The sequence below is a fragment of the Littorina saxatilis genome, linkage group LG9, assembly GCF_037325665.1.
Source record: "Littorina saxatilis isolate snail1 linkage group LG9, US_GU_Lsax_2.0, whole genome shotgun sequence".
NCBI classification, from domain to species: domain Eukaryota; kingdom Metazoa; phylum Mollusca; class Gastropoda; order Littorinimorpha; family Littorinidae; genus Littorina; species Littorina saxatilis.
Window position 1 is genome coordinate 52,973,849 of NC_090253.1, and position 23,130 is coordinate 52,996,978.

Sequence of the window (23,130 nt, forward strand, 5' to 3'; positions counted from 1 at the left end):
CTGAAGTTCCACGTAGTTTTCGATGCAAAGTTTCATATGCTCGGGGTCGTTTCCTTTCTGAGGGTCCATCGCTTCAATGTCTTGCAAGAGAGCCAGAGACTTCTTGTGCTTTCTTATGAGCATGAACAGAGTCGCCTTTTCGCGAAGCTTTTGTGATGCACTATGATCTTTGTCTTCGACTGCTTGAAACAGAGTATCGAAGGAGTGCCAGAAGTTTCCTATGTTTTCTTTGATCTCTGGCCGGCTGGCAAATTGTTCTGATGCAATCTTCAAAGCCATCAGCAGCATGGATTCGCTGTTCTCAACAAGTTGCTTTTTCTTCGGTTCGTCTGTTTGCTTCTCTGCCATTTCATTCAAGATTAACCCGACTTGCTCGAAGAAGTTGATCTTGTCAAAGACTCCGAGGCAGTGTTCCTTCCAAAGGGACTTCTCCAGGCATTCCCTCGCCAATTCGTACTCGCCTAAACTCTTATGTAGCATCGCTAGGGCGTAGATTGCGCGAGCGTTCTCCCATTCACTGATTTCAACTGCGCGCAACAGGGAATCGATGGCTTCTGCGATGAATGGATCTTCTCTTGAAAATTGTGTTGTTCCTTTGGTTGGAGATTTGACCAACTTCCACATTGCAAACATTTCTTGTGTGGGCGTGTCTGTACCCGATGTTGTGAATTTCATCGTCTCTTCAGACTGTTGGGCCGTTGCTTCTGTTGCCATCGTTGTTGATATTTTGGTCTCACTAGACTTCTGGTCTTGTGTTTCAGCTGGATGTAAGTTATTAATTGCCAAGCTGTTGTTCTCCGAGCTTGCAGATCTTGACAACTGTCGCATGAAATTTTGAAAATCCACCCCGGATGTATTCGTCTCGTTAGATTTGTTTCCATCTTCACTTTGCTGTCCTGACGAGCTGTGTTTGTGCTTCTCTTGGGTAGCCAGGGCTTTGTACGTCAACCCAAGTTGGTGCAGCCCTTTCGTCGTTGGTCGGAGACACGTTGCTTTCTTGAGTAGCTCGCAAGACCTGTCAGGCTGGCGCAGGTACCTGTACAGCTTCCCGCACTTCCAGAGTGCTGAATTGTCGTCCGGATCGCATGCAAGAGCCTTTTCACACGCTTGTGCAACAGTCATGTCCGCTTCTTTTTGTAACGCACTTTCCAGTTGCTCTGCGTTCCGAACATACAATACAAGCGCAATTTCTGCGAATGCTTTTGCCTTCAAGCTGTTGGAGGATTTGCAGTTCTTTGTAATGCCTAAGTACAGTCGTAGAACTCTCAGGTGTTCCTCAATCTCTGAAGGGGTCGGGTTAAGCGTTGTTCGGAGCTGTCGACGAAGCGTGAGCGCGAGGCCGAATGTCCAGAGCCAGACATCCGGTTCCTCCGCATCACGAAGGACTTCGATGAAAATATTTTGCGCGAGAGAGTAGACACTGGGGTCACAACGAGTGTAACAAAAGGCTAATTCTGCCTTTGCCTTGACAGCAAGATAGCCAAACTCTGGTGCCTCGTTCTTCAAGTTGTGAAGCTTCTGGACAATCTCCTGCGCTTTGTAGCGTTGCCCCTGGTGCCAGAGAATGACAGCCTCGTTGGCCAAAGATACAAGGTTTTGGTGCTCTCCTTCGCTGTTCAAAGCCTCCTGCGTTTCTTGAAGGGCTCGAGCGGGTTGCCCGAGGCGAAAGAGGACGAAGGCTAGAAGGTTTCTCGCTCTTGCCGTTTCCACAGGAGTCTTGTATCCTACTTCTAGTGCTGACTCCAGGGAGCGACGGACTTTGTTGAGCTGGTCCACCAAAAGCCTGTCCTGGTTCTCCAGTTGAAAGCTGTGAGGGAAGTCGTTCAGCTGGCGGTGAAAGTCTTCGAAGTTCTTCCGACAGGTCTTCAGGTTCTCTTCAAGAGAGCGGTAGGAGAGATCTGAAAGAAAGAGAGAACGTTTTTGTTTGAGCAACGCCATAAATAACGATACAATGAACAGTAGACACAGAAGCTTTACGTTTTTCGTGGATAATCCATCAACATGGCTTAAAGTGTTTAGTGGATTATCCATCAACACGGCTTTAAGTGTTTAGTGGATTATCCATCAAAATGGCTTTAAGTGTTTAGTGGATTATCCATCAACATGGCTTTAAGTGTTTAGTGGATTATCCATCAAAATGGCTTTAAGTGTTTAGTGGATTATCCATCAACATGGCTTTAAGTGTTTTGTGGATTATCCATCAACATGGCTTTAAGTGTTTAGTGGATTATCCATCAACATGGCTTTAAATGTTTAGTGGATTATCCATCAACATGGCTTTAAGAGTGCGTGCTGGAACTGTTTGGTATTGTTTGGTTTGCTTTACCGATATAAAGGATCCCTATCCAAAAGAAAGAAGAATATGATACACAAGTATATGACTCATCGCCCCAAGACGCCCACAGTTGGTGTTGAGATTTGGACTAGTGAAATCACACGCCAGGAATAACTTTAAACCGGTGTTTGAAAGTTCATTTATTGCATTTTATACAAGTATTGTTTTAACACAATCTACGAATACATCGATATTCGCTGCTCCACCTGATAATTGTTTTGCCTCCTCACAACAGTGTTGTTTACTACCATTTGCCAGATTCCAGACTCACTTTCCATAAATCCAGAAAGCGTGTCCAAAATAGCAACGTGGACAGACAAGGTACGACAGTGCCAGAAAAGTTTAATTCGAAGAATCATTTTTGACGATCATTCTACGTGCCTTTGTTCTGGACATTTTCAAAGTCGCCACTGCGGGGAGGTCAGTTTACTGTACCAGCGAAATTAATGCGTTTGTGCTTTGAATACCAAAGCTATTTGTATCTCCGATATCTCCGACCAAGAGCCCATTCTTAGTTTTAAAGGCAAACCAGAAAAATAGAGATAACCTTTGTTATTTTGACAGACACTGAGACAGGGCTGGATCCGGGACTCACCCCCTTACCCGGCAAATGCAACGTTCTCAAGGAAAGACCCATAATATAACATATCCCGTTCAATGCTAAATTCCGAAAGTACTTGAGAGGGGGGGGGGAGGGAGAGCCCCCACCCCCGACCCCCTACCTGGCCAGCCCATGTACCCCTGCCTAATTGTGGAAGCCCCTCCCTCTCATACCGTTCCAGCCCTGCAAGAGTATCTACAATTTATTCGCAAAGCTAAACCCATTTTTTTTTTTTATATAGGACACAAACAGATCTCCCAGAATCATAAGATCACAAGATTTCATTCAGGTATGTGTGCTTATACACGGGGAGACAGCATTGCAATGCGACAATCACGCATTCCTGCATACTATAACACACCATACTATAAGTCTAACTGTCGACCCTAGCCGGCTCGTTCCAATCCTTCCAAAACATGTTAATTCTGTCTCAATCGCCTGTTCACACCAAATGATATTGTCGCCTAACTTCTTTACACACACCCACACCCACACACACACTCACACACACACACACACACACACACACTGACACACACACACATACACACACACACACACACACCACACACACACTGATGCACACACACACACACACACACACACACACACACCGTCATACACGGCACAGCCACACATACACGCACACACACACACACACACACACACACATATACACACACGCGCACACACACACTGACACACACACACACACACCACACACACACACACACACACGCACACACGTCGTTGAAATTAAAACACAAAAACGACAGCAATCATCCCAATATAATGCTCCCTCTTTTTAGTTGGCGAATGTGCAAATACATTGATCGGTTTCTTTAAACACTAAGCCTACCTGTCTCAGCCATGGTGAAATGACACACAGTCACGACGCCCTGGCGGAGTTCATTCCCACAACTGTGTGTGTGTGTGTACAGCGACACCTGCTTGGCTCAGTCAAAAGTCTGCTGTCAAAGCAGAATCGTCGAGCACTCTAAGTGTGTCTAGCATTGATCACTACAAACGTTGCAGAACAAAATGTCAATCTTTCAGGAATGTGCTACCTGGCTGATAAGTAAACATTATCTATGCACGTCTCCAGGCTGGAAAATGTCAATATTGTGGTCACGTGAGTGATCCGAGCCAGTTAGGCGAGGGCACGTCGTCTTTGGACCGGCGCGGGGTTTCCCCTAGTTAAACGCCTCGCTGTCGTGGAGGCCATTTTGATGTTGACAAGACCGAAATAGACCAGACCTGCGTCAGAGTAGCGTGACCACAGGTGCCAGATCCAATTTCGTTCAGCTTTTTATTTTTATATTTTATTTAATTTTTTTTTTTTTTACTGCGAGATATCGACAATTATTCATTTTGTTCCTGGACATTTTCATTTTTTTAAGAAGTTTCGGAATGTCACAGTGCTTGTTTGTTTGTCAAGTTTACACAGATCGGTTGGTGGCTGTGGTTGGTTTGGGGATCTTTAAAAGGCTGTTTTTGCTGCTGCTGCTGCAGCTTCTGCTGCCGTTGTTGTTGTTGTTGTTGTTGTTGTTGTTGTTATTGTTGTTGTTGTTGTTGTTGTTGTTGTTGTTTAAGATTTTTCTTTTAACCACCGAAACATTGGCAAGTTGGTGGAAGAAGAAGAAGAAGAGAAGCAGAAAATGACAGCACTGTTGCAGACAGGTCTACGGGAAGATGATCTGCTCTGTATAACAATAACGACATAACGGGAAAACCCGAACATTACGGTGAATCATATGTAATGAAATATAGCGCCTGTGGTCGGGACATCAACAAAGCTACGAGGTCAGCTTGACACAAAACACGCAGCGATCTTCAGCTGCTATGACAGCGAAGGTTTGAGTAGATCATGTAAGTAAATTTGTAGTGCGTACAGGTAACAGCGATATTTTTGCTGAGACTGACAGCATGTTTGGGAAGTTTGAATGGCCTAATGTGTTTAAATAATGTGTACACACGGAACTAGTAGTGAAACGTTATGGGTTGGAGTAATCTTCGTGGAGGAAGGCCGGGAGAGGGGGGGGGGGGGGGGGGGGGGGTACACAGGGGTCGGAATGTTTGGGGGGATAAAAGAAAATAGGGGATGATTATTATTTTGTTTGCCACAAAACATGAAAGGTATGGACTGAAAATGGTGCACTTAATACGACAGACGGTGTGTTTCTTTTCCGAACCTGAAACTCTCTCACGTAAAAACTCCATACTTTGCACTGGATAGATTAAATCACGCATTATAATTTTTGTAATTTTTCTTTTTTTCTTCTTTTTGTTTGTTTGTGTTTTGTCGACGGCATACGTGTGGGAGAAGTCTTAATTGTTATTAAAGTGCAAGATATTGGCATTTCAAATCAGTGGAGCCGAGTTTCCTTCTTTGGCCCATATTCTGTATTCTGTAGGGTATTCTTATCAAGGTGTCTCTCTTCCCTCCTCCTCTCCGCCCACCCGACGTAAGCCGAGTGATTTAAAACAATGATTTGTACCTGTTTTTAAATTCGGTTAGGGATTGGAGTCTAGGGCGTTAGGGGATCTGCGTCAGTGTGGGGGGAGCCGGCTAGCTGGGGGTCACGTGTCACTCGAATGTTCCTGTTCTTCACTGAATTGCCCCCCCCCCCCCCCCCCTAACCCCACTATAACTGATCTCCTCAGAAAGAGGAGGAAAGGCTAGGATGATCCCACAATTCCTACTACTTCACGTCATGTACATATGCGTAGATAATGTGCATGCAGGGGAAGGGCTCCTAATATGGACCGGCTCCTAATATGGACCGGCTCCTAATATGGACCACCTCCTGTTCTGACAAACTAACGGCGCTAGAGCGCTCAAAAAAGTTTTATTCTCTGGATAACTTGCACTGCATGTCAAAACAGTTGCAGAAACAGAAATCTCAAAACCGTTGGGCTTTTTTTCACTTTTGGCAGCGTTCACTCTAAATTTGCCGCCTAAAACGGACTCGTTTCGAAATTCTGTCCACAGCCAAAGCTTTTATCACACAAAAATTGCTATTATATATGACAGCTAAGACCGCATTTGTTACATTTTAGCAGTGTTGACCCGGAGTTTCTACTGGAAACAAAAAATTATAGCAAAATCTCAAAGTATGTGCGAGTCCCCTAATATGGACCACCTTCAACAAATCGAAGAAAATAAAAGCTAAAGGCTATTTTTATTAATTCATTAAGAAGCTTGCTGGAAATAACCTATAACTAGCCCTCAAGATTTAATAAAAAAAATAACAACAAGTCTTCTTTTCGTGGAAGTTGATAATTTCACTGAATAAATAAGGCCTTATTTCTTTACGCCTTCATTTTTAATGACTATAGAGATTTAAGGTCTTATTTAAAACTAAGGCCTTATTTCTCGAAAATAAGGGCTTATTTCCAAAAATAAGGCCTTATTTTGAAAATAAGGGCTTATTTTTTTAAGGCCTTATTTTTGGGATTTTTGACCCATTGTGCCAAGGATACCTAGTACTCACGTATGCGCAAAAACGGCATAGCCGCCTTTTACGGTCATTCTCGGAAGCGGAGGACAAGGACAAAAATGGTAAACAAATAACTACGGGTATCAAAAAACTTTTGAACTTGGGGTTGCGCTCTCTCGTTTCCGTTGCGACGATAACCTAAAAAGGTTCCTGCAATGTATCGATCCTGATCCTGATCCTGAGTGGCAACGGCCCCGGAACGGGCTGTCACACTGACTGAAATACAAAGTTTACATCCCAGTCAGTTATAATTGGAACACACTACAAAAACACGTCTACTCTCTTCCGTCTGTGTTTTTTTAATGTGCGCGCGCGCGTGTGTGTATGTGTGTGTGTGCGCGCGCGCGCGCTCAACCCACTTATGTAATCAGTAGCCTGCACGGCCGGGCAGGATGTTTTGAATACCACTAAGCGATCGTGGATTCAACGCATGGGAGGCTACTCTTCCCGCTCGAAAGGCGGAAGTAAGTGAGTTGTGTTCCTTGTTGTTCGCCTCAGATCTTGCGATTGAGTCAGCTTTTTGCTGTAATATTTCGCAATGAGAGGCGATTCGGACACGTAAAATGATCTCTTGAATCTGTCAAACGTTACATTAGAGTGTCTGAGGTTGTTATCCTTAACGTAGACTTGGCGAAAAGCTCAAAACAGAAGACTGGGAGCACTTGGGGTAAGTATTCCGCCTCGTAAAAGAAACTTGTGTAAGTCAAGTGTAACACAACAACCAATAGAGAAATGTACGTCTTTGTTGATATTGTTGTTAAAGTTTTTTTTATCGCTTGTCTTGTTTTAATAGTGTATGCTGAATTACTTTTATTTTGCCCTGTTTATGTAGGAGAAGGACAAATCGTGAGAGGAAGTTTCTGAACCCCTACATGAGTGTTACCTTTACTGCAAATTGTAGTCACTAGTTGAATCTGACTTCTGTACTGTCCCAATATTGCCAGTATTGTAGTTGGAACTTGAAATTTGACGTTGACTTGTTCCATAACTGACTTGGGCAATGATTTAGGCTATGATTCTTTCAGCAAACTTAATAACGTTTGGTAATGATATTTCCTACTCCTAGTCTAGGGTAAGCAAAAGTGAAAATAGAGTACTTAGTGCAGCTAATACATGTATATATACATGTAGTGTAATAGCTAGACCCTATCGGTATTCTAAGCTCTCGCAATCTTCAAAGCATAGCAAAGCATGTGTTAAGCTATCTTGGACAAGCTGATAAAGCAGAGGTTCGAAGTTCTTGTGACGTTCAAAGCATAAGAAAGAGCGTGTCTCCCGAGAGCTGCATGCTCAAATACCGAAAAGGTGTATACATGATGTATTATAATTATTACTAGTTAGCATAACACATGATGTATTAAATTACTAGTTAGCATAATACATGATGTATTATTACTAGTTAGCTTCAACTATAACTAATGCCACCGTCTTAATTTCTTATTACTCATAGTCTTCATCTTCGTCAAATCATTTGCAGTGATGTAAAATCATGATCATCGTTAAAACTAACAAAAATTTGCTGAAAAACAGATTAAAATTTAAAAGTTTATTTCCCAAATTCACAAACCCTGTCGGTGTCACATGCTACATGGGATCGGAGTTCGAGTACATGTTATTGTTAATTTCTCACACTCACACTGATACACTCATGAAGATCAAATAGAGTTGTAAGTATTTTAACTTAGGCCTACAAAAAAAATAGGTGTGGTTACGGTAACCCGACCTACCCTATTTTTAGGGGCCGACCCTATCACTTTTTATTACATTTGTCAAAAACCCCACCAAAACACCAAGAAAACGAGTGCAGAAAACACAATGAAAGCAAAAGCGCTCGAGTCGCACACTTATTTTCCTGTCAAGTAGGTTTAATTTGTACACATTAGAAAAAAAGTTAAAAAAAAAAGTGATTGCCTACCTTTCTACCCTATTTTTGTTTGGCTATGTTACCTTAACCACACCTTTTTTTTTGGGGGGGGGCCTTATCATTCTATCATCCTTTATTTTATGTGTTCAAGGGAAGTAATCCAGTATAGCTGCTCTACTAGATGTACTGTTGACAGGAACTTGAGGAAGGGTTCATTGTTCTTGTCAGAACAGCAGCAGGGCTGAAAGTTCTCACTAGGCAACCAGGAAATCCTGCATTATCCGGTTAACCACTGGTATTGGTAATGGTGTATGATATTCACAATTCAGATAGATTTCCTAACATCTCAAAAGCACGTAGGAGCAGGAAAGCGAATGTCATTTTGTAATTTACAAGGATATGATTTGGTATAAAAAAATTGTATTCATCAGTAGATGTTAGCTTTTGGGCTTGGGATTAAAAATGACTTGAATTTAATGGAAACTACACTATTAAATTGTCATGGTAATCATGAGCTCTGAAAAAGTGCATATAAATGTTCTGTACTGTTACTGTGTGTGTGTGTGGTGTGTGTATGAGCATGTGATTGTGAGCATACATGTGTTAATTGCAAGTGTGTGTTTACTCCTGACCCTCTTTGTGTAAAGAAGTGTTCGATAACTCACTTCTGTACATGTGTGTATACTACGTTGCAAGCCCCTGGAGCAATTTTTTGATTAGTGCTTTTGTGAACAAGAAACAATTAACAAGTGGCTCTATCCCATCTCCCCCCCCCCCCCCCCCCCCCCCTTCCCCGTCGCGATATAACCTTCGTGGTTGAAAACGACATAAAACACCAAATAAAGAAAGAAAAGAAAGCAAGAACATGTGTGTATTTAACTGTCAGTGTCAGTGAAGTTCTGGACTCTTAATTGTTTTAACAGTACATTTACTTTTGCCTTTGCAATTGTAGTCAGTATGGCAGTGAAGTTCTTGACACTTTGGTTTTAACAGTGCTTTGCCTTTGCAATTGAATCACAATTTCTCACCTGTTGACAGATGTGCCATGTATAACCACTACAACAGTCAATATGGCAGAGACAATGTCAGCCAGCACAGCTTCAATGCAGGAGTTGGCCGACGATCTCCACAACATATCATGCCCGCCTTGAACATTATTGGGCGGATGGACGACACTGCGGCGCTGGCTCTGCTGCAACATCTTGACAAGGACGACTTGCAGCACCTGCTCAACGATGAAAGCAAACTCAACGACCTGGTACAAGATTTGCAGCAGGTACGCGTGTGTCGATCGTGTGTGTGGGTGGGTGTTGTTGTATACAAACTGAACAACCTGGTAAAAGATTTGCAGCAGGTGTGTGCGCGTGAGTGTGTTTTGTTGTTGTATACAAACTGAACAACCTGGTACAAGATTTGCAGCAGGTGTGTGTGTGTGTGTGTGCGAGAGTGTGTGTTGTTGTCACATAAAAACTGAAGACCTGGTACGCATATGGTCAAGGCTCAGGAGGTGGCTCGAGTGCAGAAATCACCAGTTGGCATTTTTGACTGCGATTCTAAGGTTGAAGATAAAGAATTAATGTAATCAAACTGTTGTCACTTGTTCTTATATAATCAAAGCCTCGTGTGATGACATAAAATGAGTTAAACTTGCTTTCTGTCATTAAAAAACAATTTTTTTTAATGAAAAATCGACGATCGTGGTGGAAGAAAAACGTGACAGACATACCTGTGTGTCACTTCAGACGGCATTTTTCACCATAACAAGATCGAATCAAGAGTCAATTTATTGATTTCCGAATTCTTAAAACGTTATCAATTCCTATTGACGTTACGTGCGTGTCAAATATTTGTTCGTTTCTTGTTTATATAGAGCGTCATCAATCGTGCTCAAACACAACGCGTGGTGTCATGTTTGGGTGATAGCGATCGATGTTAACTTGAAAGAAATATCCGCATCCAACACACGTGATTAACCTCTAATCTGAAAGATTTTATGTTTTAGTTCTTGGATTAATCAGCAAGCGAACATTTTAAACTCTGATGCAGCAAGAAATTTACATTGATTTTGCGGAAGCGATATGGTGTCAACAAACCGTTGCGTTTGGACACGAAAAAGGAACAATGTATGTGTATTTTTCACTCCATTTTTTGGAGATTAATCAGGCATGGAAGTGAAAACCACTCCAATTTAGAATATTGCGCCATTTGAAGACAAAGCGCGCGATGGACGCCGAGAATAGGCTGAAAGGTAAGGTTTTTATTTTGGCGTCATTTGTTGAGTTTGTGCAAATCCAGCGAAATTATGGATAGAATATGAAGTAATGACCACATTAGGCTTTCGAGTGCTGAGTTCTGTTTCTCTGATAAAACTAGAGATCCTGTCTGAATAATTGTGCTTTCATCAACACTTTCCTTCGTTCCTACATTTGTCAATTTTTGCTTTGTCATGTGCATTCATGCCGATCATGTGGTGTCACTGTTGCGTTTTTGGTTTGATAGAGCTAAGTACGTTTTCAACCATCAATGATGCATCCCTTCATGAAATCACTTCGTGAAGTACCTCTAAAAGTCATTTACTGCGATTTACAAGATACGTGGTTGATATTATGGGATGCAGGAGATCAAACGCAACTTTACACCAAGTTCGAGGTCGTCAGCGTTATGTTTAAACTCGTTCAACTAAATGTCTTCTAACATACACTAATTTTTGTGGCAGATTGAATACTATGCATTGACATCATCATTGGGTCTGAACTTGTAGACCCTTATTGTGTCTGATCGCCGAGTGCTAGTTTTATGTCCAAACATAACTTGACGCTATGCACAGTCGATCTCTGCTGCCACGGCTGGTGTAATGTTAGGTTTGGGCACTCGGTTTTTTACTTATTTTATTTTTGGTAAAGAAAAACAGATGTAGAATTTAATATTGATATTATCTGTTTCAAATAACTTCCCCCCCCCATAGAAACCACGTTTTTTTTGTAGTTAGTGTGATCCATGTCCAAACACAACATAACACATCGGTGTCAGCTTGAACTGTCACAGTGTTGTTGTGTAATATTGAGTTTAATTTTTATAGTTTCTTAGTCTATTTTCATCTAGCTTTCCTTTTTATCTAGCATTTTGTACAGGTAAATGTAGACTATACATTTTTTCCTTTTAATTGGTTTGAACATGGTCTTAAGTTATGTTTGGGCATTTTTTCATGGTACAAAAACTTTTTCTAAGGTTGCCCCTCACCTATTCAGTAAACTTAGCTCTGTAGCAGCCTTTTATGTGCACACAATGGCATCTGAATTGGATGACTTACTTACACCCATAGTTCCAGAGGATGTAATTTTATCTTTTGTCATGGTGTCATGTTATGTTTCATGGCGTCATGTTATGCTCAAACAGCAAATTTTCTGTGCAAACATAAAAGATTAAGTTTACACATCAGATTATTTGGTGGCTAATAATTACCTACCATCGCTGCATGTACATGTAGATAGCTGTCCTCCTGTTCTTTCATTATGTTTGGTTTTGCCACTTTAGCCTGATTAAGACTGTGTCACGGCGTCATGTTATGTTTCATGGCGTCAAGTTATGTTTCAGTGTTTTAATTTCAGAATAACTTTTTCTAAGGTTGTGACTTGGCTATGCAGTTAACTGTGCAATGTAGCTACCAATGCTATGCACACAATGGCTTCTGAATTTGATATTTTATTTGCATCTATAGCTCCAGATGATGTAAGTTTATCTTTTGTCACGGCGTCATGTTATGTTCAAGCATGGCTACTTTTTCTTTTTTCCCTCTCATTTAAAGACAAGGTAACACATCCACTTTTTTTTTTTTGGCAAAGGAAATAATGTATGTAACAATGTTTTATTATTATTTAATGCCAAAATGATTGATTTGGGCGTGTTCTTGGTTTAATTTTTGGCATTTTCGGGTGTTACGCAGCATCCAGTGAAGGATGGCTCTATTATTGATTTAATTTGATGACTATAATTAGTATTTTCATTATGATATTTTGGAGACACACAAACATTATCTATGTTTTCTGTTTTGGACTTAGTATTGATAGTATTTTGTCTTTGAACTCCATGCTGCATTTTGACGTAGTGTTTTGGTGTCATGTTATGTTTAAGCAATTTCAAGCTCAGGTATTTGACCCAATTAGAGATTCTTACCTGCTTATCTTGTTTGTATTGATGGATGTGTGGTCTAGCAATAAAGAAACACCACCAACATTTCTTTTTGTTTGTTCTTGGATCATTAAATTGCCTGAATCTGAAATTGTGATGGCGTCATGTTATGTTTGAACGTTGATATTATTTTTGTAAATACATCTAAACGATGGCTCAAGTGTGAAAAACATTTTTCGTAGAAGTTTAGCATGACCACACCTAGTAAATTGTCAGGAAATTGTCAGCTTGTAATAACATTGAAATTTGTTCTTGCATGTCACACTCATTGGAGTCACCTCCAGAGCCTTGACCATATATGTGTGAGTGTGTGCACAGTGTCTGTCTGTGTGAGTGCGAGTGTGTGTTGTTGTTGTTGTATACAAACTGAACAAACTGGTAGAAGATTTGCAGCAACTTCTAAAAACAATTTCCATCAACAAAAAGAAAAAGGGTGAAAAAGAAGGAACTGACCTACTGACCCATTTTTTATGCCTTGTTATTAAAAACAAACATTTAATTATTTTTGGGTCTAACATGTTTATTTTGACTGTTTTTTTTATATTTTTTTAATTTTTTTTACCAGGTACGCCGTGTCCAGTCTGACCATGATGAACTGGTGGCCCAGAACAAGAGTCTGGCCGAGTACAACTTGTCGCTGCAGCCCCGTCTCGACTCGCTCAAGACAGAAGTGGCCACGCTCTACGAGACGGTCAACAGGCTCAAGACTGACCTTGGCATCACAAAGTCCAGGCTAGGTAAGAGATTAATCTGGAAGACAAACGTAGTTTTAGGATTTTTGTTGTAATTATTGCTGCCGCTGTGTCGCTGCAACCCCGTCTTGACTGGCTCAAGACAGAGGTTGGCCACGCTGTATGAGACCGTCAACAAGCTCAAAACTGACCTTGGCATCACAAAATCCAGGTTAGGTAAGCCTGTTGTGTGTGTTTATTTATTGTTATTTTTTTGACACTTTAAACTGGACTTTTAAAGGGGAAAGTCTGCTTACTTCCTACTTTCTGTGGGTTTGTGTTTTGTTGTTGATTTCCTTATCCAAGGCGGGACCATATCAGACACACACACAATCCCCACCCCACCCCCCTTGGTTTTTTTTTTACACTTGAAATTGGGCTTTGAAGTGAAAAAGTCTCAAAACTTCCCACTTTCTGTGGGTTTGTGTTTTGTTGTTGATTTCCTTATCCAAGGCGGGACCATATCAGACACACACACAATCCCCACCCCACCCCCCTTGGTTTTTTTTTTTACACTTGAAATTGGGCTTTGAAGTGAAAAAGTCTCAAAACTTCCCACTTTCTGTGGATTTGTTTGACGGGCGCTGTGGCGGGGTGGTAAGACGTTGGCCTCTTAATCGGAAGGTCGAGGGTTCGAATCCCGGTCGCGGCCGCCTGGTGGGTTAAGTGTGGAGATTTTTCCGATCTCCCAGGTCAACTTATGTGCAGACCTACTAGTGGCTTATCCCCCTTCGTGTGCACACGCAAGCACAAGACCAAGTGCGCACGGAAAAGATCCTGTAATCCATGTCAGAGTTCGGTGGGTTATAGAAACACGAAAATATCCAGCATGCTTCCTCCGAAAGCGGCGTATGGCTGCCTCAATGGCGGGGTTAAAACGGTCATACACATAAAATTCCACTCGTGCAAAAAACACGAGTGTACGTGGGAGTTTCAGCCCACGACCGCAGAAGAAGTGGGTTTGTTTTTAGTTGACTGCCGTGTCCACCACCGGCCCATATCTCACACACACACATGCCCCAAGCCATGCAAGCTTCACAATTCTGACCGTGATTTCCATTATATGGCAACTGGATCACAGTTGAAAAAAGAAACAAGCCTTTTTCTTCTAGTATAACCAGCTCTGTTAAATAACAATAATGGGCCGCAAATTGTAGTTTGGTTGAGATTAATCAGGTAGTGGTAGACAAACATAGTTTTAGGAGTATTGTTGTTACACCCCCGGTATAGGGGTGTGTATAGGATTCGGTCGATGTGTTTGTTTGTTTGTTTGTTTGTGTTTTTGTGTTCGCATATAGATCTCAAGAATGAACGGACTGATCGTCACCAAACTTGGTGAACAGGTTCTATACATTCCTGAGACGGTCCTTACAAAAATTGGGACCAGTCAAACACACGGTTAGGGAGTTATTGGTGGATTAAGATTCTACAAGAACTTATAGAGGGACATATTAATGGTCAAAGGGAAATAACCTTCTCAGTTGGTGGCAGTGAGAATGGTAAGGACGGGGGTGTTTTTCCTACCTCGGAGGAATTTCTTGTTATTATTGCTGCTGCTGTGTTTCTTGCTGTTGCCATTGCTTTTGATGTTGTTGTCTTTGTTGTTGTTGATTCAGTGAGTTTTGTGTGTGTTTTTCAGATGAATCAAGCAAGAGTCAAAACCTTGACACTATACATGCCTTGTTGCAGACAGCAGCTGCCGAAGCAGAGGAAGAATCTGAGGTTAGTTTAACATTTGTTACACAGTGTACGGTACTACTTCATAAATAAAGAAAACAGACTGGCGCTGTGGCGGGGTGGTAAGACGTCGGCCTCTTAATCGGAAGGTCGAGGGTTTGAATCCCGGCCGCGGCCGCCTGGTGGGTTAAGTGTGGAGATTTTTCCGATCTTCCAGGTCAACTTATGTGCAGACCTGCTAGTGGCAAATCCCCTTCATGTGTACACAGAAACACAAGACCAAGTGCGCACAGAGAAGATCCTGTAATCCATGTCGGAGTTCGGTGGGTTATAGAAACAAGAAAATACCCAGCATGCTTCCTCCGAAAGCGGCGTATGGCTGCCTAAATGGCGGGGTAAAAACGGTCATACACATAAAATTCCACTCATGCAAAAACACGAGTGTATGTGGGAGTTTCAGCCCACGAACGCAGAAGAAGAAGAAGAAGAAGAATAAAAAAAAAAAAGCTACTCACCAAATGCCAGCTCAATTCAACCCAGAGTACGAAAGATACAAGTGTAACCAAAAGACAGATAAACAGACAGACCAAATCCTATACACAAGCTTATATAAACGGGTGCATAATCAGGTCTTCTTCAAAGAAGAGAAGTCTGAATGAGGGGGAAATTTACAGAGGCTATGAACAGAACATCTAACAAGTCGCGTAAGGCGAAATTACTACATTTAGTCAAGCTGTGGAACTCACAGAATGAAACTGAACGCACTGCATTTTTTCACAATGACCGTAGTCCGCCGCTTGTACAAAACGGAGTGAAACTGACGAGCCTGTTCAGCGCGGTAGTGGTTTCGCTGTGCTGCATAGCACGCTTTTCTGTACCTCTCTTCGTTTTAACTTTCTGAGCGTGTTTTTAATCCAAACATATCATATCTATATGTTTTTGGAATCAGGAACCGACAAGGAATAAGATGAAATTGTTTTAAAATCGATTTCGGAAATTTAATTTTGATCATAATTTTTATATGTTCAATTTTCAGAGCTTGTTTTTAATCCAAATATAACATATTTATGTTTTTGGAATCAGGAAATGATGTAGAATAAGATGAACGTAAATTTGGATTGTTTTATATAAAAACAAAATTATTACAATTTTCAGATTTTTAATGACCAAAGTCATTAATTAATTTTTAAGCCACCAAACTGAAATGCAATACCCAAGTCCGGCCTTCGTCGAAGATTGCTTTACAAAAATTTCAATCAATTTGATTGAAAAATGAGGGTGTGACAGTGCCGCCTCAACTTTTACAAAAAGCTGGATATAACGTCATCAAAAGTATTTATCGAAAAAATGAAAAAAAGGTCCGGGGATATCATTCCCAGGAACTCGCATGTCAAATTTCATAAAGATCGGTCCAGTAGTTTGGTCTGAATCGCTCTACACACACACACGCACAGACAGACACACACACACACACACACACACATACACCACGACCCTCGTCTCGATTCCCCCTCTATGTTAAAATATTTAGTCAAAACTTGACTAAATGTAAAAAAGGGGGAAGTCTTAAAAGGGGGGGGGGGGGGGGGCACTGTATGTGAGCATAGACCATTTATCCTGGATAGCCAACTAGCTCTCTCTCCGCTCTTTCTCTCTATTACGAGGTAGCGGCCTCTCGCATTTAGGAACCTACGCTTACATGGCCTTTCAGAAATCAGGGGCATGTCATATCCGGTGTCGATTGTAAACATGGACGAAGTTGTCGAGGTAAGTTCTGAAAATGCTAAAATAAACTCAGCTAAAGTGCATATGGAACATGTTTTTCGATGAGTTTTGTTAAGTTTAGTTTGGAGTTTTGGAAAATCCAGTTCATTGTCACCTCCCATTGTCACAAATAACTGGAGCGTGCTTTCTTTTCACTGTCTTCGAATCGCTGGCCTTTCAAACTGGATGCTAAGCGCCCCTGAAATTCGAGCGTCGTAATCTCGAAGGGTCACGTGACGAGTTGGCGGTCCAGGCTATTTGGTCTATGATGTGATTGAGTTTGGGTTGCTGCTGTTGATTTGTTAAAACGCCTGCCAAACGGTTGTGTGACGTGTCTAGTGTGTTGGCGAAGTGTCTTGTGCTTGTCACTTCTCGCTTTCAGCCCTCACCGCTGGCTAGCACCGTCTGTCCTTTTTAGGACAATGCGAAAAGAGAGCAGAATGCGTCAGTCTCTCCTGCCAGTACAATAACCTCTCCACAACAAGCCCTATGTAGTGATTTGTTAAAACATCGTTTCAACTGATATGGGTATACAAGTTTGTACATGTATTCTTTCTAAGTTCACAAGATAGTCTTTTGTTTAAAATTATTTACATTGGGATTAAACATCCTGATTTGGAAGGTTTATTTTCAGACAGATCCTGTCCCACACACAAAAGAAACCCACAAAAAACGGCAACAGCAAGAAATTGAAAAAGGTCGTCTAAATCCCAAGCCAGTTTCTTCTGATTTTGAAAACTTGCAGCTTACAAAGTTACATAGTGCATGTGATTTTGAAAACTTGCAGCTTTCATAGTGCATGAGATTTTGAAAGTTCAGTTCTTGCTATACAGTGTCAGTGGGTTCCTCTGTAACAGAATCTGTCCTCCCACCCACCATAAGGCCAAAAAAAATAATAGGTGTGGTTACGGTAACATAGCCAAAAAAAATAGGGTAGGAAGGTAGGCAATCACTTTTTTTTTTTTAAACTTTTTTTTCTAATGTGTACAAATTAAACCTACTTGACAGGGAAATAAGTGTGCGATTCGGGCGCTTTCGCTTTCATTGCGTTTTCTGCACTCGTTAACTTGGGTTTTTTTGGTATTTTTTTGACAAATGTAATAAAAAGTTATAGGGTCGGCCCAAAAAAATAGGGTAGGTCGGGTTACCGTAACCACACCTATTTTTTTGTTAGGCCTAAGTAACAATGTGTCAAACATGAGTATATTTAAGCATAGATTTGCTGGTACATTAAATACATTACTGGACACTTAAGTGTGAAAATGAACTGATATGTCTGTTAACTCATTGTCTCCCAGGTATGGATATATCCGTACCCACTCATATGGCTCTATCTGACCAGGTACGGATATATCCGCTCAGACTGTTAGCTTCAGTCGCTTCCTGTAACATTGATCTAACGCCTGCATTCCAGCGTGTTGAAACACAGATACTACTATAATATGGAGTGACCTGCTGCAGCACAGCTGGTTTCGGCTAAAAAAACCCACCTTGGTCAACATAGGTGGGGTAGAAAGTGTTGATGTAGAACTGGTATGCGTCCGTTGGGTAGTAAACTAGAAATGATATCTTTTTTCAGGGTGTAGCAGAGAAGTTGCTGGACAAGGAGACCGGCTTGGAAGAGTTTCTTGTGAGCTACATCCCGTGTCGCAAAAAGGCGCACATGCGGAGAATCAAGGCGGAAAAGATGGGGGAACTTTTGCGACAAGGCGGACACTCGTCAGGGTGGCCGCAGAGCGGTGGCACCCCCAACCACAATCCTCAGTACCCGCCTGGCCCCAGTTCTGCGCCCTACCCTGTCGGCTCCAGTTCTGTCCCCTACCCTATCGGGGCTGCGTACGGAATGCCGGACCCCCGCTCATATAGACCCTGATGTGATAAACTAATAAACCAGCTGTTGTTGTTTTTTCGTGCAAGGAAACCGTCTTTTTAATTTTGATTCTAGTAGAACAGTGGAACTCCCCCTTTAAGACCTCAAACAATTTGAGGAAGTAATGTCTTAAAAAGGAGGGAACTCCCGCGGGTTAGGGGGAGTCCCATATTGGTTGGGACGAGAAAGAATTTACCCGATGCTACCCAGCATGTCGTAAGAGGCGACTAACGGTTCTGTTTCTCCTTTTACCCTTGTTAAGTGTTTCTTGTATAGAATATAGTCAATGTTTGTAAAGATTTTAGTCAAGCAGTATGTAAGAAATGTTAAGTCCTTTGTACTGGAAACTTGCATTCTCCCAGTAAGGTAATACATTGTACTACGTTGCAAGCCCCTGGAGCAATTTTTTGATTGGTGCTTTTGTGAACAAGAAACAATTAAGAAGTGGCTCTATCCCATCTCCCTTCCCCTATCCCATCTCCCCCCTTTCCCCGTCGCGATATAACCTAGAATGGTTGAAAATGACGTTAAACACCAAATAAAGAAAGAAAGAAAAAGGAGGGAGTCTTAAAATGGAGGTACATTTTCCAAGGTTATGTCACAGACCTGTTGACCCATACGATTTCGTCGTATTTTGTACGCAAAGTTGCCAAGGATACGACCAATACGTTTGGAGAGAGAAAAAAATACAACGATCGTAAACAAAATCAAGTTTGATCGTGATCACTAAATGGAAGAAGAAGAAGAAGAAATCGAAAGTAGGTTGCCAAACCTGTTCTCGCGATAGCCCAGTGGATAAAATCCAGCTTTGACGATTCAATCAATCAATATGAGGCGATTGGTCAATGTAATCACGTGAGACGTGATATGACGAGATTTTATCTGGCGCCATTGTTGTTGAGTCTAGCACGTTGACAAAAATGTCGACGCGAAAATCAGTAACGCCTGAAAGTTCACTTCTGAAAATGGACAATGTTATTGCTGCCCTTGAAGCAATAGCTCATGAACGTTTCTTGTGAGTTGCAAAATACTCTCAATATTTTGAAAATACGCTGAATCTCGGTGAAAGTACACCAAAGTCAAAGTGTGGGTAAACAGGCCTGTTATGAACAGAACGTCTATAAAAGTAAGATCTTGAGTGATGATGCCGCTTCATGCCCTACAGGCCTTGATGGTGCGTCTATTCAGAACTAGATAGTAACATTTGATGGCAAGTAAGATCTTAAAAAAGTGAAAGTCTTAAATATTGGGGTCTCAATAGGGGGTTTCAACTGGACTGAAAGGAGAGGGAAGGTGTGGTTGAAGTGAGCTTGTTGTAAAGAGTTCTTCCTTACCACGCAGACCATCTTGTAAGTGACCACACATCTGCCCAGGCTTTAACCCTTACACTGGTGCAATTCTCAAACACATGTTGCATAGCCACGGGTGAATTAACAGAGAAAAAAACGGTCATATAGGTTTTCGCATCCATGGGAGGTAATTGGAACCGACCAAACAGACTGAGCCAGAAGCGCGACATATGTCGTGACAACCAGGTGACAGTATACGTATTTAAGTAGCGCGACATATGTCGCGACAACCAGCCTAAGGGTTAACATGGGGTTAGCTGTGTTGTTCTTGGGCCTTGGTCTGCAGTCATTGGCGCTTACTTTTTTGATCTGACCCATTGCTCTGACCCCTGGTCGGCGGAATGTCTGATAGATTTGACATGTAGGAGGTCTTCTGACAGAACAATAGGTTTGTAGCCAGGTCGCTTGGACCTCTTCCCGTGTTCTGTGCAATGTGATAATTTTGAGTGAAATTGATTTTGTAACATCTGATAACCAAAGGGAAGTAAGCGGTCTAAATGCATACGACATGTGTAATAGAGTAAGTGAGAGTTATTCGGAACCATTCTCCTGGCACCTGAGAGAATAAGCAGTATTGAAATGAACAAGCGACTTTCATCCTTTGATTTGGACTTTGTAACAGCAACGTTGTTCCCAGACTGTGAGGATAATAGATTAGTTGGACCTGGATTGAAAATACATGTATGTAGTAGTCCAAATGTCTTGGCTAAGACTTGCGTGTCGGAATTATCAAACGGTCGACCAGCCAGGGGTCAGAACAATGTATTACGATGTAAAAAGTTTGTGCGAATGACTGAAGACCGAGGCCTGGGAACAACACTACAGTGCTTTAGATGATCGAACGTGTGGCAAAGACCTGTACGCGTTCGTGTAGATATTGCGTCACCCGCGACTCACTTTTTTCTCCAATGCTCCAAATGCATACGTTGTTTTACTCCCACCAAGACTGCAGATCTTGTCAAACTTGTGACGTATAAACTAGATTTGATGACGTTACCCATACACGTTCCCGTACATGTGCTGAACAGTTCCACATCTAGATCCGTCTATTGTAAGATACACCCGTGTCAATCTGCGAAATCGACTCAGCAAAAAACAATCTGCCTCTCTCATTTTAGTTTTAAGTTGCAAACTGCCTATCTCGAGCGGTGACAGCTGGATAAACGTGAGATAAAGAGCTGACAGCAACATTTTCAATCAATCAATCAATATGAGGCTTATATCGCGCGTATTCCGTGGGTACAGTTCTAAGCGCAGGGATTTATTTTTTATTTTTTTCAATCAGCAAAACTGCGTAACAACCCACAAAGAGTTTTTGCATACTTTCACATTCACAAAACAAGTCTTCCTGTATCATAAAGAAATAGTGCCTAACTCAAGAAACAAGATCGGCAGTTTTGCTTACGTTACCGTGGCAATGGTTTCCGATGGTCTGAGAGTTTGTACTGTCTGACACATGATAGATACCCTTCCAGTAGCTTCCCCTGTAGTTTCACTCCAGAAATGCTTAACACTGAGATAGGTATTTTTCTTATGAGCGTGACGATATGTTCTTATCAATGTAAAAGCCTGGACAGGAGTGTGGTAGTTTACATGTTCGTTTACACAAGAAGGATTAGTACACGTATTTTTAAACGAAGTCTGTTATATCTCAGAAAAGGCGACCACACGTGATTGCATGCATTCATGTTCTGTGTTATTCATACCGTGTAGCTTGTTTCGTGTCCTGATATTATATTATATTGTCCTGGTATGTTTTCTCTCTGCGGTGAATTTTGTGATTGTGTGTAGCAGAATCTTCTGTTTTTTTACAAGTTTTGTCTCCAAGATTTACTTGTAGCAAAATCTTCTGTTTTCTTACAAGTTTTTCCTCCCAGACACACCATGTTGATTTATACTTTGTGGCAGGTCCAATGGTATTTTTTGTGTAGCCGGATTTGTACAGTAAAGTATAAAATGCTGGTGTTGTGAACAAACAAATGTTTGTTGTTTTTCATAGTGTTATTCGTTTCCTCTTGGGTGTGTGTGTGTGTGTGTGTGTGTGTGTGTGTGTGTGTGTGTGTGTGTGTGTGTGTGTTCCCATACAATTTATGTGGGCAGGTTTTGGTAGGGTATCAGTCTGCAGAATACGAGTGTGTTTTGGAGAGAGTGAGAGAGCATGCTAGTAAGAAAGTGTTGGGTACAGATTTTTGTGGCATCTAAAGTGGCAAAAACTGCATGTGTGTATGGTACAGTAGCAAAGTGTGTGCGTGTGTGTCAGAGAGAGAGCCATACTTGCGAGAAAGGGTTACTGAAACAAACTGTGAGATTGAAATGAAGAAAACGATGCAAGTTTCTGTTGTACAGAAAAGAGGACTTGTTTTACTGGTCTAGATCACATCTGCTGTAAGTTAAAACGACATGTTTTGGGCAATGCTGTGTCATTTCTGTACATACTTTGTAAGAAAATGTAGCAATATGTGACCCTCCACCACGGGATGAGTCGCATGTCAACTTTGCATGATTTTCATATTTTTACATTTTCCTAAAGAGCTTTTTATGCTCTATCCAGTGGTGAAAACCGTTTTAGAAAAGAGCAAAAACTGTTTGAGTTATAAGCCTGTGACTAAGGTGACCCTCACACTGTTACCAGACACTCCCCGGACTTATATTAAGCCTAGCGCAGAACCGCGCGAGGTGACATGCGACTCATTTCGTGGTGGAGGGTCACATATGGTGTTATTTTGTTGTCATATGGATTTTTTTTTTAAATGCTCAAAGTACAATTGCCATGATGGTAGACATTTGTTATACAATAAAAATGTGTCACTTAGCTAGAAGTAGTTGGATTTTCTGTTACGTGTTTTGTTTGTTTGTTTTGTCTATAGTTATGTAGTGAAATAGAACTTCACTATTTGGTACCACAAATGATCATTGCCTTTTAGTGCCCCCCTCCAGCATTTGAACCCTCTCACTTAACCTGATATTTTCTATTTCTTGTCCCCCTCTGATCTTAAAAGGGGAGGGAATGCATCTCTCACTTAACCTAATATTCTCTATGTCTTGCCCCCCCTCTGATCTTAAAAGGGGAGGGAATGCATCTCTCACTTAACCTAATATTCTCTATTTCTTGCCCCCCTCTGATCTTAAAAGGGGAGGGAATGCATCTCTCTCACTTAACCTGATATTCTCTATGTCTTGCCCCCCCCCCCCCCCCCCCTCTGATCTTAAAAGGGGAGGTAATGCATCTCTCTCACTTAACCTCATATTCT

The 23,130-nt window shown here is 41.6% G+C and overlaps 2 protein-coding genes and 1 long non-coding RNA gene across 4 annotated transcripts in view; 1 reads left to right on the forward strand and 2 right to left on the reverse strand.

Moving 5' to 3' along the window:
* LOC138976444 (uncharacterized) overlaps nucleotides 1-4,146 on the reverse strand; it is a 6,048-nt gene extending 1,902 nt beyond the window's left edge. The window contains exons 1-2 of the mRNA XM_070349300.1: nucleotides 3,796-4,146; nucleotides 1-1,898 (exon numbers count right to left, since the gene is read on the reverse strand). The exon at nucleotides 1-1,898 is cut by the window's left edge and continues 1,902 nt beyond it. Coding sequence (XP_070205401.1) covers nucleotides 1-1,898; nucleotides 3,796-3,808 — 1,911 coding nt within the window. The 5' untranslated portion in view covers nucleotides 3,809-4,146. The remainder of the gene's footprint in view (nucleotides 1,899-3,795) is intronic.
* Nucleotides 1-23,130, reverse strand: part of LOC138976510 (uncharacterized) — a 445,777-nt gene that overhangs the window by 209,036 nt on the left and 213,611 nt on the right. The gene's annotated exons all lie outside the window — the stretch shown is intronic.
* LOC138976445 (vacuolar protein sorting-associated protein 37B-like) lies at nucleotides 6,904-21,948 on the forward strand. 2 transcript variants are annotated; one of them, XR_011459001.1, is made up of 6 exons: nucleotides 6,904-7,103; nucleotides 9,339-9,576; nucleotides 13,054-13,225; nucleotides 14,859-14,941; nucleotides 18,240-20,065; nucleotides 20,114-21,948. XR_011459001.1 is itself a non-coding variant. In XM_070349301.1 (5 exons), the coding sequence occupies exons 2-5, from the start codon at nucleotides 9,346-9,348 to the stop codon at nucleotides 18,531-18,533; spliced, it is 780 nt and encodes a 259-aa protein (XP_070205402.1). In that variant the 5' UTR covers nucleotides 6,904-7,103; nucleotides 9,339-9,345; the 3' UTR covers nucleotides 18,534-21,948. The 2 variants fall into 2 exon arrangements, 1 of the variants encoding a protein (XP_070205402.1); XM_070349301.1 differs by having other exon boundaries at nucleotides 18,240-21,948.

What these genes read in the sequence shown, in the direction of transcription:
- LOC138976445 (XM_070349301.1), top strand. Translation starts at nt 9,346, where the DNA reads ATGTATAACCACTACAACAGTCAATATGGCAGAGACAATGTCAGCCAG. An exon ending in TGGTACAAGATTTGCAGCAG is followed by an intron (nt 9,577 to 13,053) that starts GTACGCGTGTGT and finishes TTTTTTTACCAG; the next exon opens with GTACGCCGTGTCCAGTCTGA. An exon ending in AAGCAGAGGAAGAATCTGAG is followed by an intron (nt 14,942 to 18,239) that starts GTTAGTTTAACA and finishes ATCTTTTTTCAG; the next exon opens with GGTGTAGCAGAGAAGTTGCT.